Source organism: Peromyscus maniculatus, chromosome 12, assembly GCF_049852395.1.
Source record: "Peromyscus maniculatus bairdii isolate BWxNUB_F1_BW_parent chromosome 12, HU_Pman_BW_mat_3.1, whole genome shotgun sequence".
Lineage (NCBI taxonomy): Eukaryota > Metazoa > Chordata > Mammalia > Rodentia > Cricetidae > Peromyscus > Peromyscus maniculatus.
In genome coordinates this window covers 26,245,691-26,261,774 of record NC_134863.1, presented here as the reverse complement: position 1 = coordinate 26,261,774, position 16,084 = coordinate 26,245,691, and the positions used below count along the sequence as shown (strand labels likewise).

Below are 16,084 nucleotides of genomic sequence, written 5' to 3'. Positions count from 1 at the left end.
ATCTATCTACTCCACCAAGTCTAAAAGCCATCACGTCCTGCAGCCGGCCTCCCTGCTCTCTTCCTTATGCACCCTAGATCTGCTCACCATGAAGATGCCCGAGTGAGCCTTCACAAGCATCTAGTGTTATCCCAATACCCTAGACTGAAACCTGGTTTCCCGTTCCAGTTCATGCTGCCCTGCAGCCCTGGTCCCTAGCCTGCTTTAGCCTGAATTCCTGGCACTCTGCACCTGCTGGTGCTTGGCCCACCAGCCTGCTGCTGCTGCTGCTGCTGCTGCTTCCTACACTGCCCACAAGCAGCACAGTCTCACTGGGCTTTTCTCTTGCTTCTTTAGAACTTCTTCCCTTACTCCTTGCAGGTCTCGGTTCAAATGTTCATTCTACCCAAAGTCCTCAGCAACCCTTTTCTGAAGCAGTGGTTCCCTTCCCCACCACCTGACTGTGCTTTCCCCACACCACATGGTATTGCTTAAGTGTTTGTGTGTGCATCGCATGCACGCATACACACAAAAGTCAAGTCCAAACACCAGCTCCTTGAGCTGTGCCTGGCAGGGTGCAGACCTAAATATTTGTTGAATGAATGAGTGATGGTATGGGTACCACTGCACGTGTTCCCCCTACACCAAGATGCAGGGTCTTTTGTGACTGTGAAGCCCTACTCTCCCTGAATATAAGGCTGAATGCTTTGGCTAGGGTACCTGAGGAAGGGAGACCTGAGCTGAGAGGGAATCATAGGAATGAATGGCCCTTGAATAGAAGTGACTTCCCAGCAGATGGCTAGCAATAATGGATGTCAAGGTCTCCCGGTGTCGGTGTCTTGGCATGCAAAGATGCTTTTCTCTTGCTTTTTTTCCCCTCTCCAGCAGCAGGCTGGTGTGGGCAAGATTCCCTGACCTGAATCAGCTGGGAAAGGTCTGGCAGGCCCCAGGACCAGACACACCTGAGTTCTATCAGGACTCATGTCTATCAGGACAATGTCTATTGTGATTTACTTGGGCGGAGCTTCAGCCTGGTGCTTCTTGTCAGTCTTTCCTGTATCTGTTTGCTCAGTGGGAAAGGTAGCCTGCCCCCTGCTGCAGAAACTGAAAAGATGAAGTACAGAAGTCTCTGGCCACAGAAGGTATTAAAAGCTATTTTCCTTGTAGGTGAGTGGGTTTTTTGTTTGTTTGTTTGTTTGTTTATTTGTTTTTTGACAGGTTCTACCCATCATAGGCTCAGTAACCTTTTGGATGGGACAAGTTGACACCTACCTTCTGCTGAGTTGGGAAGGGAGGGTGATATGACCACAGTCAACAAAGAGCACAAATACCTGTTTTCACAGGCAAATGTCCCAAGTAATGCTCTTACTAGCCAGACATGCTGCATTCTGTAGGTTACCCCTTCCTGCCTTATAAGAAACGGAACGCTTGCCAAGCATGGTGGCACATACCTAGCACTCTGGAAGCAGAGGCAGGAAGATCTCTGAGTTCAAGGCCAGCCTTGTCAGAGTGAGTTCCAATACAGCCAGGGCCAAACATAGAAACTCTGTCTTGAGCAACAAGTTAAAAGAAGAATCAGTATGGCAGTTTCTCAGAAAATTAGGAATTGAACTACCTCAAGACCCAGCCATACCACTCTTGGGCACATACCCAAGGAATGCTGATTCATACCATAAAGATACATGCTCAACTATGTTCATAGCAGCACTATTTGTAATAGCCAGAACCTGGAAACAACCTAGATGCCCGTCAACGGAAGAATGGATGAAGAAAATGTGGTACATATACACAATGGAGTACTACTCAGCAGAGAAAAACAATGACAGCATGAAATTTGCAGGCAAATGGATGGAACTAGAAAAAATCATCCTGAGTGAGGTAACCCAAACCCAGAAGGACAAACATGGTATGTACTCACTCATAAGTGGATTCTAGATGTAAAATAAAGAACAATCAGACTACAACCCACAGAACCATGGAGGCTATATATATAGCATGGGGGACCCTAGGATGACCGTGGCTTATAATAAGTTTTGGTTTTACTCAATTACTGAGCAAGCCTCAATGAAACATTTCACTATTAAGATAAGAATTTATACTGTATCAAGATGATAATTGAAAAATAAATTTAAAAAATAAAAAATAAAAGAAAAATTTGAACTATTTAAAAAAACAAAAAAGAAGAAGAAGAAGAGGAGGAGGAGGAGGAGGAGGAGGAGTAAGGGAAGGGAAGAGGAGGGAGGGAAGCCAGGAAGGAGGGAGGGAGGGAAGGCAGGAAGGAGGGAGGGAGGGAAGGCAGGAAGGCAGGAAGGCAGGAAGGCAGGAAGGCAGGAAGGCAGGAAGGCAGGAAGGCAGGAAGGCAGGAAGGCAGGAAGGCAGGAAGGCAGGAAGGAAGGAAGGAAGGAAGGAAGGAAGGAAGGAAGGAAGGAAGGAAGGAAGGAAGGAAGGAAAGAAATAGAACACATCTGAGCCCAACAGGATTCCTGTTTGTGAAATCTTGAAATGCATTCTTATATTGTAGTCTTAAACATATAGGGCATTTCGGGGGACATGGTCAGCCCTGCTGAGTAACAGCAGGAAGGCTATCCCAAAGTCAGCACAATAGAGAGGGATCTCACTGTCCTCTGGGAGGGATGCAGGACTGCCTCTACCCAGAGATCAGGCAGGCGGCTATAGCAGATGGATTAGAAGAGCTCACTGATGAAAACTCAACCATGGCTAGCTACTCCTAAGGGCAAAAGTCTTCTCCCTTCCTTCCTTCCTTCCTTCCTTCCTTCCTTCCTTCCTTCCTTCCTTCCTTCCTTCCTTCCTTCCTTCCTTCCTTCCTTCCTTCCTTCCTTCCTTCTCTTCCATATCTTTATTTCTTCCTTGAGACAGTCTCTCATGCTGGTCTTGAACTTATGAACCTGTTGCCTCAGCCTTCCTCGTAGCACTCATCATCCAAGGTGGCACACACCAACTCTTTTTGAGAATCTGACTGAAACCATGGATCCCGCTTTTTAGAGAGATGCTCCTGCCACACATACATCCGACTTCAGCAACAGTGAAGGATGGTCAGATCTACTGAGGTCTCTGAGTACCATATCCTGGGGTGGGAAAAAGCTGAGAGAAGGACAAAAGACAGGCGGTCACTCAGCTTGGGCCACGCCACCAACCCAAAGGAGGCAGAAAGCTGCCGGGAGGTGGGTTCAAGAGCCCACAGTCCTTCAGTGTGAGCCTGGTGGCAGTGGCTCCTGATGGGAACAGAGAGCTGAGTGTGGGAAGGAGCCCCTCCAACAGATGACATGGACACATCTCCAAGTACAACGGCAAGGGCCGTGGGGCGTGAGACCGGGAAAGAAGGCTGCCCTCTTTCCTATCTGCACACAAAACCAGACCTCGTCCAATTAACCGTGCGTCACTTATGTTGCCTCAGCTGGGGGCTCTCCTCCTGTCTCTCTTCTAGCTCTCCTTCCAAGGCCCAGGTCCTAACCAGGGGCCAAATTCTGACTTGGAAGGAACTGGAGAGAAGCGATAGCCATCATGAGATCAGTGGGGACAATGGAGGTTCTCAGCACACCTCTAGGCAAACAGAGCCTCTTAAGTTAAGTTGCAGAATAAATGAGTCCCCTAAACAGAAAGAAAAAAAAAAAAAACCCAAACCAAACAAAACCTCCTAACGACGTTGTGCAAGGGAAAAGGAAATTGCCCTTTGCAAACAAATCTGGAAAAGGTGCTGACACTGGACAGATAAGGAGAACAAATTGCTCTCTGGCCTGCAGCTCGCTGTGTACATAGGAGCTCAAGAGGCCAGGGGTCTCAAGAGCAGATAACCGCATCAGCAGACTGCCGCTTACGGACAGGAGGAATCGCCCCTAAGCCCCACAGTGGGGCAGTCAGAAATCAGTTGCCGGGCAGGCGCCACCTGGACGGAGGGCAGCAGGACTCGAACCTAGGTGGCGACAGGGAGGTGACACACACCAGAAGTAAGCAGGAGCCTCACGGCATTCGCCTGGGTTGACCATGAACCCTGACCCACCAGAGCTGCTTCCTCAGAGGCAGATCCTGCGAGAAGGTCATTCCTAGAAAGGCATATTCCTGGGTTACCTCATTCACTGTCAGACTTTTCTTTTCTTTCCCTAGGAACTATTTAATTTACTTTGCAATTGTGTGTTTTCAAAAGATATTTTCCTTTAGGAGACACCTCATCTTTTCTCTCATTTACTGTGTACCCCAGATCTCTGCTCTGTGACCAGGAAGGGGGCGTTTATGAAATCAGGAGTGAGGACAAAGACTCTCCAACTTGTGGGATGGCCACAAAAACAGGTTAAGATTTCAGGACTAGAGCGATCAGACTCAGGAGACAGGACAAGGAAGCTGTTCTTCCAGATGCCTTATTTGGACACCAGTTTTTGACGTCTTACTGACGGTTATTAAGCAGGCATTTCAAGGGCAAGAAGCTGTTTTCGCACAACTACCTTTTTAGACGTTTCCAGGAAAGTGTGAAAATACAAAGGACAGAGGCACCGGGTTGAAAGTCCTGCAGGTTTGGGGTTGGGGTTCCTGCTGGGCCTGGCCACTTCCCGAGTCAGGGAGCTCCACACTCCTCACGGGTCTCTCCCTCTCTCCTGCTTCTCCTCCCTTCTCTCTGCTGTCTTCTTTTGGCAGCAGACCTGTCTGCCTCTCTCCCCCACCTCAGCCTGACTCACCTTCTCCGGGAGGAGGACCCTTGCACGCTCAGCTCCCTCCTCAGGCCCAGGCCCCTCACACTTGTCTGTGCACCAACACTCCACACACTTGTTGGCTGTGGTTTGTCAAATACTTGTAGTCATTTTCCTGTGGGTGTGTCCTTTCTCCTGCTGGTGCCCTGGTGCCCGGCTTCCCTGCCCAGAAGGTTCTGGGTGTGGAGGTCAGGACTGGGAGGGGACGGGAAGGTGTACAGCCCTTCTTCCTGGCTAGAGGATACAGGAAGAGGCTATGTGGGCAATCAAGTAATCAAGGTGAGGCTGTCTGTCACTTCCCTTCTCTCTCTCTCTCTCTCTCTCTCTCTCTCTCTCTCTCTCTCTCTCTCTCTCTCTCTCTCTCTCTCTAGCTTGAGTCTCACCACATGAATGCTGAAGTAAGGCTGAGGACAATTTGGGGGTGGGGTGGGGTGCATTCAGAAGAAGGGGCTGAGAGCTGGGCCCTGTGTGGTCGCGAAGGATAAGCATGACTTACCATCCACAGTGACTTGGCAGGAGCACTCGGCCTGGCCAGCGCTGTTCTTGGCTACACACTTGTACAAGCCCCTGTCCTCAGGCAGTGCCTTCTCGATGGAGACGGAGAAGAGTGAGCCTGGGGATGGGGAGAGAGAACAGGAAATGCTGTAAATGACCAGGTAAGGGTGCAGTACCTGCCCTGGTATCTGGAGCACAGAAGGTGTTGCCCCTTCTCAGAATCCAAGAGCAGAGGCCAGCTGAGAATTTGGCCGTCTCCTCTCTGAATCTTCAAACTCTGTTGGTAACCTACTCCAAAAGAGGCTGATTCCGAATCAACTCCTCCAGGATCCCTCCCCCACTGGAGGGCCCTTTTAGGAAGCTGCAGCAAGAGAGAGAAGTGGCCTTAGTCAGTACAAAGAAGGGGGAGGGAGCAGATGGGCAGGGCCAGCCCCTTACACATAAGGAGCCAGGTACAGTCTCCTGGGGACGACAGTCAGGAAGGAGTCACCTAGCAGTGATGCTGGGGGATACTGCTTGGTAAAAGGAGTTTTTTTTTAAAAAAAAAAAACATGTGTTTGGCCAGGCAGTGGTGGCATAGGCCTGGAATCCCAGCACTCGGGAGGCAGAGGCAGGCAGATCTCTGTGAGTTCGAGGCCAGCCTGGACTACAGAGCGAGTTCCAGGACATCCAAGGCTGTTCTCGAAAAACCCAAAAACAGATAACCCGCCGCCCCCGCAAATGTGTGTATGGAGGTCTGAAGACAGCTTTCAGGAGGTTCTCTCCTTCCAACATGTGGGTGCCTGGGATTAAACTTAGGTCATCAGGCTTGGTGGCAGGCACGTGCTCCCACGGAAACATCTCATCAGCCCAAGATGAAGGGGGGTTTTGAGTGATCAGGAGAGTGGGAGAGGGTGGGAACCCTTGTCCAACACAGACACGGGCCTTTGGGATGATCTCCTGTGAGAAGGCGGTGGCTCTGGTGTGTGACTGTGGCAAAAGGCTTTGTAGGAAGAGTTATGACTGAAGAACAGGCCGACGAGGGGTACCAGACCAGAGGAGAGACTCCTGAGGCAGCCTTCTTACAGGGCCGGACCGTCTGGCTCCTCAGGGGGGGTGAGGATGGCCTCTTTCCTTACAGCCTGCGTGGGTTACCCTTGCATACGAAACACCTCTGGAGGCCGGTAGGTAGGTAGGTGGACAGGGGGAAGGCAGGCTGAGCACATACAGGAGCTCAGGGATCCAGTCCTTCCCCATCCAGTTCTCTCATCCCCAGACTGATCAGGTCTCTCGGATCATCCTTGGGTGGGTGAGTGGGGGATCATCCCAGCCTGGCCAGCCAGGAGTGCAACCATCTGCTAGGTCCTACCTGGAGACACGTAAACAAGCCTGTAGCATGGCATCCTGCTCAAGCTACCCATGGCAGTGCAGCAGCCATCCCAAGGGAAGGGCAGAGCAGAGCCATGTCCGCCCCGCTGCCTGTAAGCTACCCATTCCCCACATCCCCCAGGCCACTGGCCCTGGGAGGGCAGCTGTGTGCATCCCAGGTATATGGGAGGACAGCTGTATACATCCCAGGTATATGGGAGGACAGCTGTACACATCCCAGGCATATGGGAGGACAGCTGTACACATCCCAGGCATATGGGAGGACAGCTGTACACATCCCAGGTATATGGGAGGACAGCTGTGTGCATCCCAGGTATATGGGAGGACAGCTGTACACATCCCAGGTATATGGGAGGACAGCTGTACACATCCCAGGCATATGGGAGGACAGCTGTACACATCCCAGGTATATGGGAGGACAGCTGTACACATCCCAGGTATATGGGAGGACAGCTGTACACATCCCAGGCATATGGGAGGACAGCTGTGTGCATCCCAGGTATATGGGAGGACAGCTGTACACATCCCAGGTATATGGGAGGACAGCTGTACACATCCCAGGCATATGGGAGGACAGCTGTACACATCCCAGGTATATGGGAGGACAGCTGTGTGCATCCCAGGTATATGGGAGGACAGCTGTACACATCCCAGGTATATGGGAGGACAGCTGTACACATCCCAGGCATATGGGAGGACAGCTGTACACATCCCAGGTATATGGGAGGACAGCTGTACACATCCCAGGCATATGGGAGGACAGCTGTGTGCATCCCAGATATATGGGAGGACAGCTGTACACATCCCAGGTATATGGGAGGACAGCTGTACACATCCCAGGCATATGGGAGGACAGCTGTGTGCATCCCAGGTATATGGGAGGACAGCTGTGTGCATCCCAGGTATATGGGAGGACAGCTGTGTGCATCCCAGGCATATGGGAGGACAGCTGTGTGCATCCCAGGTATATGGGAGGACAGCTGTACACATCCCAGGTATATGGGAGGACAGCTGTGTGCATCCCAGGTATATGGGAGGACAGCTGTACACATCCCAGGCATATGGGAGGACAGCTGTGTGCATCCCAGGTATATGGGAGGACAGCTGTACACATCCCAGGTATATGGGAGGACAGCTGTGTGCATCCCAGGTATATGGGAGGACAGCTGTACACATCCCAGGTATATGGGAGGACAGCTGTGCACATCCCAGGTATATGGGAGGACAGCTGTGTGCATCCCAGGTATATGGGAGGACAGCTGTGCACATCCCAGGTATATGGGAGGACAGCTGTGTGCATCCCAGGTATATGGGAGTGGGGGACAAGATCAATGGGCACTGTTCCCAGGGGGAACTTTTGAACTCAAAAGTGTAACCAATCACTACCTCGTCTCCTGCTCCATTACATGGTTGGACAAAGCTGACGGCAGGAAACGGAGAGAACAAGGATAGCATGAACTGGGCCCAGAGCACCATACCCAGGCTGGAGAGTGGAAAAGACCACACTGTTTCGGGGGGTGGCGCAGCTGATCTGTGTCTCCCCCTCCCCCGGCTCCAGATCTTGAACAGGTCTCACTCTGTCTTTCCACGGGGAAGGCAATGGGTCAATATATATATATATATATATATATATATATATATATATATATATATATATATATATATATATATATATATATATATATATATATATATCTTCCCAACCACAACAGAAAGGATTTAAGTCTGGCCTGGGAGTAACAATTGGGAGGCACAGGGGCAGGGGAGTGAGGGCAGCTATTCCCTTCATCTGGGTGGGGAGGAGGATGGTAGGATGACCCCTGGCCTGAAGACAAGGCTCAGAAAAAACCCACCCACCTCTGAAGTTCCCTGGTCTGGGAGGACATATTCCATTCCCCTCTGCCCAAGTTATATCCTGTTTCATAACCCGTTTTTGTTTTTGCTTTGTTTGTTTGTTTGTTCCACATTTTGGTCCCACAGTGGGCTGCGTGTGGCCTGAAACTTAAATGACAGACACAGCAGAAGTAGTCTGATGGGCAGTGGCCTATTTGAACAAGAGCCCACCTTTCTTCCCAGCCCCTCAAGGCCCCAGCAGAGCTTAGCCATGGCCACATGCCTCCGTGGGCTGGAAGAAGACTGGGCAGGCTGGAGGCTGGCCACCCCAGATGAAGAATCTGGTATTTCCTGTGGGACGGCTCATTCTTGACCTCCAGAAGAAAACTGTTTCCCAGCATTTTTTTTTTTTTTTTTTTTTTTTAAGCCTCAGCCCTCAGTCAGCCTGGTAGGGAGTATTGAGAAGGAGTGTGTGTGTGTGTGGGGGGGATGGGAAGCCGAAATCCACTGAGTGGTGCAGCAGGAGCGCTCTACCAAGAGACCCTCCTGGATGGGGGGGAGGGGAGGTCACTCTTCTGTGACTGAAGATACCCCCCAGCTCTTCCATTTCCTGAGTGGGTGGGGAGAGGGGACAGAAGGGGCTAGGGTTGGGGTCAGGGGGTTGCCTGAAGCCCTGGAGGCTCCTGGTTATTCCGAAAGCCTCCCTGACCCGCCCTACTGGCAGGCACTGACAAACACTATCACTCACCTGGGGTCCCTTCCTTGGACACAGTGTCCTCTGTGCCACCTCTAAGGCTCCAGCTCTAGCTGAGCCTCTCCTAGGCTTCCCCAGGCATCTGACACACAAAGACCATCTCAAGGCCATTGCTGAATCACACTCCTGTCTCTCCCATGCTAGCTCTGAGGGCAGTAACCATGTCTGGAATGCAAGGGCAATAAGAAGTAGTTGAGATTATCTGGATGACAGAGGGTATTTCCATAGCAGGTGATCTGGAAGGATCTATGCAAGACCAGGTCACAAACACATCATCAATAATATATATTAGTACGTGTGGCTGAAAAAGATCAGACAGTTTCTAGATAGAAAGAAATAGATAATTCCAACAATAGTTGCTTGTATGGATTCTACATACAAGCAAAGGTGCTGTATATAATTAATGCCTTGTACGTAGTAGGTGCTATACAATTTGTAGGATGAATTTATATAAGATTGAAAAGGCCTTTGTAAGATTCCACCCTGGAGGCGATTAAAAATGAATCATCTTTTGATAATAGCAACAAAAACAAAGCGTCATTACTAGACTGGGAGAAATGTTTTGCTAGGGGAAGCCCGGCCTGGAGGCAGGAAGAAAACATGGAGGGAGATAAAGGTCCTTTTATTGCTACCTCAACCCTGCCTAGACTCCAGGGTCATCCCTATAGCTAAGATAGGTCTGGAATGGGAGGCCCAGGTGCCTGTCCCTGGAGGGCAGGTCCAGCTGATGGTCCCCTGAACCCAGACATCCCACCGCTCTGGGTACCAGAAGAGGAAGACCCCCTCCACTTGACTGATCCTCTGAGAATTGCCTAAACGGTCAAATCCCATCAATGGCCGGCACACCTCTTCTCGGCATTTCCCCAGCACTAAGTGGGGTGGATGTAACCCTGTCCTGCCAGCTCTGGGGCTCAGCAGAGAAGCCTTCCCATCCCATACATACACAGGCATTCCCTAGCAGTGGGGGCTCTGAAATCCACGTATTGATTGGGTACCAAAGCGACAGGAGTCTGAGAAGGTAACCTGCAGGAAGTGGGTCTTGATAGAGGCGGGGGATGATTGGCAGCGCACTCGGAGGTAGAGGTGCAGAGGTGCTGGGGGACAGGAAGGCAGGGCTTACCCTTCCTCCCTCCTCATCACCTCAAATCACCCCTGTGGCCCAAGAGCGCTCAGTCTGCTACACCTCCCTCTTCTTTCCCCAGCCCCAGCCATCACCCTGCCCTTCAAGCCAGGGCACAGGTTTTTATAGCAGATGTCTGTACTTCTTGCCCTGGATTCTTTCCCTTGGTGGCTGTGCTCACCCTGGCAGTATGGACCTGGCCACCATCGCCCCCCTGATGTCTTCAGCAGTCTCCATACTTGCCTGGAGTCAGTCATAGGCCCTAAACCCCAACTTTCTGTGTAGCATTCCTCACTCGCACATCTCGCCCGCGTGGCTCTCTGTTGCTTTTAGACATGTTCTCTGACAGGATGTGGACTGAGGTCAGGGCCACCGTAAGCCACTCTGGCCAGCCCAGATAGGCCCATTGGTAAGCAGCCAGCCTTTAGTGCCCCAGTCCCCCGTTACAGAGACCACCTACCGCTGGCTTCCCTGATGCCCAAGTCTGGCCTGCTTTCTGGGCTCTGAGGGAGGCCAGGGGCTTTCCCACCAGCCATTCCTTCCCTTAGTATGTAACAACCCCCCTCTGTGGGATCCACTCTGTGGTGCTTTGTTCCAACAGTTTTATGATAGTGAGCCTAGGTCCTCTCTGCCAGATCTACTAGGAGCAGATTCATTCCACTTCTGGCCACCTTGCTGCCTTCCTGGACCAGATAGGTGTCTGACAACTGATAAGCCCTAAGATGCACTTGCCCCTGACAAAACACCTCTTAAAGACTTGGTGAGTGCAGGCTTAGGAGGTGGGGCTGTTATCTGGAGGACAAGCACTCTCCTCTTTACTGTGGCAAGAGAGGCTCACGTCAAGGTCTACTCTCTCCATCACAGAGAAAAGACCAGACACTTGGAAAGCCTAGGAGGGTACCACCTGTCTTCTGATATTTTTTGTCTAGTCGTAAAAATCTCAACTATGTGAATTACCATCCCAGCTCTGTAACTTAAGAGCCGTGAAACCTTGGGCAATTTACTTAACCTCTCTGTTAGAAAGCTCCCTAGTAGTGTGAATTTAAGTGAACGGGAAGTGTAAGATGTCTCGGATGGCATCCTACACGGCGTTCAACTGATGTAAACAAGATGTCCTTACTTTGAAATGTTGAGAAGATAGTTTGGAGTCTGGGTGGGAGCTCTTTCTATGGTCTCCCCACCGACCCCTCCCCCATCTCTTTTCTCATGCTGGCCTGGCTAGCATTTCCTCTGTTGTCACTGAGGATGTCAGTCCTTCCCTTTGGGAGGCGAAGATGTTGCTTACATCTCTGCTCTAAAGTTTACTCCAAGCAGCCCAGGCCCAAGAGAAGTCAGTGGCTGGTGGCGCAGGAACGCTTTTCCCAGCAGGTTTGCCTTACACTGCTCAGTTAAACAGATGGTCTGTAAGTGGCCGATGGTGGCTCTGGCTTTGGGAACTGCCACCTTCACCACTGTTGGGACCTCAGTTTCCCGGAGGTGGCTGTACTCATGGACAGTGCTGTGCAGGATTCTATCACTTACATGTCCCAGGCTGGTGGCTGTCCTCCATCCTGCCCAGAGAGGCGCCTGGACATGGTGACCTGGGAAACACCCCTGGTCAAGCCTTTCCAGTGTGTGTGAGTGAGGGAGGCCCTTGGGTACAATGGGGAGGATGGCAGCGTCCACCGTCTCCTTCTTCCCACCCTACCAGAGTGGCCCTAAGACCTCCACTGTGTGGATGTCATAGACATGGAACTAGCAGACTTGGGGACAGATATCTTCTGGAGAATTCTGACCATCTGGAGACATCCGTGTGAAAAAGTGACTGTGTCAGCACATTAGCAGACGGCCACACCATCTCTCTGCTGAAAGAAATTCCAGTTTTTTTCTTGGTCCCTTCAGCATTTAGACTCCGTATATGCTGGCCCTGTGGGTTAGCTGGCGGAACTGTGGAGTAAGGGACAAGGATGCTGCTATCTGCAAATGCCTTCTTCCAGGTTTTTGGAGGTGGACAGCTGTGGGATGAGGGGAGAGGGGGTGGAGAGGGAGTGACCAGAGGGTAGCTGGAGGAGGAGAAGAATGGGCTGACCTGTCAGTGCACTGGCATTTGCTAAGACCTCTCCTCTCAGCCTCTGCCAAGGCCGTCCTCTGCACCTCAAGGGCTCATGCCACATCCTGGGAACTTCTTCATGACCCCACTAGGGTCAGCTCTAGCCCAGGCAGGACCCCATCCCTCCGCTATCCACCTCAGTGGGCCGTGGGATGTTATCTGACTTAGGAGTCCCTGGCAGGAATTGGGATGGATGACAATGCCTTAAAACACACTGAGGGCTGGCAAGGGACTCGGCTGCAGGGAAAAGTGTTTGCAGCCCAACCTGACCACCTGAGTTTGGTTCCAGGGGACACACACACAGTGGAGGGAGAGAACCAACTCCTACAAGTTGTGTTCTGACCCGCACACATGTACCACGCCAGTGTGGCCACATTCATAATCAATCAAGTCACTCCCTCCCCGCCTGCCCCCCCCCATACACACAGAAAGATACAATAAATAAATGAATGTAAAAGAACAGTAAACCATGCCAAGGGGCTGGGGATAAATCTCCTCTCGCCCCCCCTTTTCTCTGGTGTAAACTGGCCCATCGGAGAACTCCAAAGCCCAAAAGGCCATAGGTGGCAGGACTTTTTACCATCCCCCAACCAAGAATGTGAAACACCAGCAAACAAAAGTCTCATCCAAATTAGGAAGCAAGGAGCGGCTCTGTCCCGTGTGAGTGTGGCCATCGGGCTGTGCTGGGTGTTTGGCTTGCCCACGGGTCCCTTCAGACCCACAATGTTCTCAAGACTGAACTGTTGTTGACGCCAGTCCCTAGCTCCATACCAGCATGCCAATCCACTGTTTCCTAAACTCAAATAACACTTCTTAATCAGTAGTGGGCTCAGGGCCCCCAGCTGACCTCAGCTCCAGGTCACCCTTGTTTCCCAGTCTGCAAACATAGCTCTCTTCACCAGGGTGGGGGGGGGGGATGTTGGATAACTCAGTCCTAGGTCTGCTCACAGGGGCCCTGGGTGGGGTGCCAGGAGAAGGCTCTGCCAGACAGACACCAAGGCACAGCATGTACCCCACAGATCAGAAAGCCACCTCTCACCCACAGTGGAGTCATGTATACAGCCAAGGACCCTCAGTTGGGAGCCCATCCTATAAGCGCGGTAGAAATAGGGATGGCTATTCTAACTCAGGCTATGGCTACAAGCGATCACCAAGAAGACTGCAGCTTCATGCTTTGACAGTGACCCAGGTAGGTACAGGCTCCCCAGCTTCCCGACCCTCACCCCCCCTGTTTACCTTCTTGGGAGAGGATGATGAATTTTGTGGTCTTGAGTGTCTTTCCATTCAGTGTCCAGGTGACAGCGGCCGGGGGATCAGAGGTCACCTGGCACTGGAGTAGCAGCTTCTCACCCTCGGCCACATGGACGTCTTGTAGCTTTTCCTTGAAGACTGGGGCTGAGCCTTGGCTCTCGGGTCTCTTTTCATTGCCTGTGGCCCCGGCATGCCCTTTCTTACAGTTCACATCATTCTTAACCTCCTTGGGTTCTTCTTTCCCGGCTGGTTTCAGGGGCTCTGCAGGCTTGGCATTGGCCACGGGCTTCGGGGTCTCAGTAGGCTGTGCATTGCTTATGGGTTTCAGGGACCCTGCAGGCTGTGCATTGGCTACGGGTTTCAGGGTCTCCGCGGGTTTGGCATTGCCTGCGGGTTTCAGGGTCTCAGCAGGCTTGGCATTGCCTGCGGGTTTCAGGGTCTCAGCGGGTTTGGCATTGCCTGTGGGTTTCAGGGTCTCAGCAGGCTTGGCATTGCCTGTGGCTTTCAGGGCCCCGAATGGCTGTGTACTGCCTACAGGAGTGGGGCTTTCCCCAGCATTGTCACTGCCGTTCTCCGTGGGTGACTTCTTCTTGCTGCCTAACACCGAGCGAAAGTCTGGGGTGGCAGCCTTGGGAGGTGGGGCCTTCTCCGGGATGGGGGTCTTAGGGGTCCCCTTCTTGGCTAGGACCGAGCGGAAGTCGACCTGCTGGGGGCTGTGCACCTTCCTCTCCTCCTCGGACACGGTCTTGGGCTTCACTTGCCGCTGGAGGTTGGCGCGGAAATCCATCTGCTCGGCTGGGATCTCCTTCAGGTCCTCTTCAGAGACGGTCTTGGTGCTCACCTTCCTTCCCAGGAGGTCACGGAAGTCCAACTGCCCCACCTCCTGCTGGCGGATGGCCTCTTCGGTGTGCAGCCTGGTCTCCACCCGTCTCTTCAGCAGCCCCCTCACGTTGTCGTCGTCGTCGTCGTCTCCGTCGTCCTCCTCTGGCCAACCCTGCCCTCTTGCTGGCCAGCCAGGCCTCAGGGTCCCATCCCAGTCACCATCACCATGAGCACCAACTCCTCCACTAGAGAGGCCCTCGCAGCCGGCAGGCTCCCGCCCCCTGCAACAACCAGTGAGGGGAAAAAGGGAAAGTAGCTGGGAGGAAAAGGGGTTGGGTAAGGCAGGAACGTCAGGGGAGAGCAAATCCCTGAGGGCGGAGGGTAGAGAGGAGGAGGGGGAAGGGGACGTGGGGGCCGGCCAGGCTGTGTTTATAGAAGGGAACATTGGTGAGAGGCGCTCACTTGCCTAGTTGGTTTATTATATCGGTAATGACTTCAGTAGCCTTATAAGGGTGTGTGCAAAAAAAAAAAAAAGAAAAAGAAAAAAGAAAAAGAAACACACATCACCCCCTCCTTTGCCCTCCCTCCTTCATCCCCTTCCAATCTTTCCCTTTGGCTCTGGTAGTCTCAGTAGGAGGACACAAACAATCCCAGGCTTCGGGGCCAGGAGGAGGGAGGCGGGTGCGGGTGCAGGGGCCTGACCAGGCGACCGCTGGGGGCACTCACCGTGGCGGGGCTCTGGCCGGACTGTGGTGCAGCATCAGGGACACCTGGCAACTACACTCGCCAACCCGGTTCCTGATGGAGTCAAGAGCAGGACAGTAAGGACTGTGAGAGTCCCCGGGCAAAGGACCTATTCAGCCCAGGGCTGGAAGGAGTACAAGGCAAGTGTAGACTTGATCACGGGCTGGAGGACCATCGATCGGGGAAGGAGGAGGCCTAGGGCTTAGCTGTGGCATCCATCCCGGACTTAGATGTAGGGTAGAGCTCTGACCCTGTGGTCAACCTTGATTTTTATAGTTCTGGATTAAAAAAAGAAGAGGAGGGATAAAAACTATCTAGGAGAGCTGCAGCATGTACAAGTGGGAATCCTTTCTAAACACTATCATCGATTGATCACCTAGTCCAAGAATAAGGGCTGCTGGTGGCTGTGATGAAGCCCCTGGTCTATACAGACGGGCCCTGCTCAGATGCCCCGTGATCTGATTCCATACTCCCTCAAAGCAATGACAGTCACTTCCCCAATGGCTGAATTCTCCTTGAAAATAGTCCCAGCCTTCCCCCATCAACTGGAGCATTCTGTGTTGTTCTGTGTTAAAAAACCTAACAAGCGTGTCTCCCAACATGGGTGGCCTTTCTTTTCCTCCTTCAGGTGGGGAGGGCTCCGGATTCTTTACAATCACAGAACTTTTCGGCCTCCAGGGGTGCATGGCTGGCTGAGGCCCCTCTTCTTAGGCAGGGGCTCAGTGGCTAACAAGGTGGATTCAAAGCAGATGAGCCGTCTGGCCTACGAGGCTGCCCTCTGCTGGCATTTCAAAGCGATGTTTAGGGAAGGGACCAGTCTGGGAATTAAATGGGTAGGATCTACCATTCCAAGGATTGTGTTTGTCCGGGACCATCTGGCCCTCACGACTGCCACATGCTTTGTCTTGTTCTCTACAACATGCCAGCTA

The 16,084-nt window shown here is 52.2% G+C and overlaps 1 protein-coding gene across 5 annotated transcripts in view; it reads right to left on the bottom strand.

The window, feature by feature from the left end:
• Mylk (myosin light chain kinase) overlaps positions 1 to 16,084 on the bottom strand; it is a 248,341-nt gene that overhangs the window by 71,988 nt on the left and 160,269 nt on the right. For 4 of the 5 annotated variants that reach the window (XM_015993413.3, XM_015993411.3, XM_076548799.1 and 1 more), the window contains 3 exons: positions 15,138 to 15,209; positions 13,575 to 14,692; positions 5,176 to 5,292 (listed from right to left, as the gene is read on the bottom strand). In XM_015993413.3, coding sequence (XP_015848899.2) covers positions 5,176 to 5,292; positions 13,575 to 14,692; positions 15,138 to 15,209 — 1,307 coding nt within the window. Of the gene's footprint in view, positions 1 to 4,667; positions 4,847 to 5,175; positions 5,293 to 13,574; positions 14,693 to 15,137; positions 15,210 to 16,084 lie in introns of those variants that run through there. The other variant, XM_076548800.1, reaches the window with a different exon arrangement.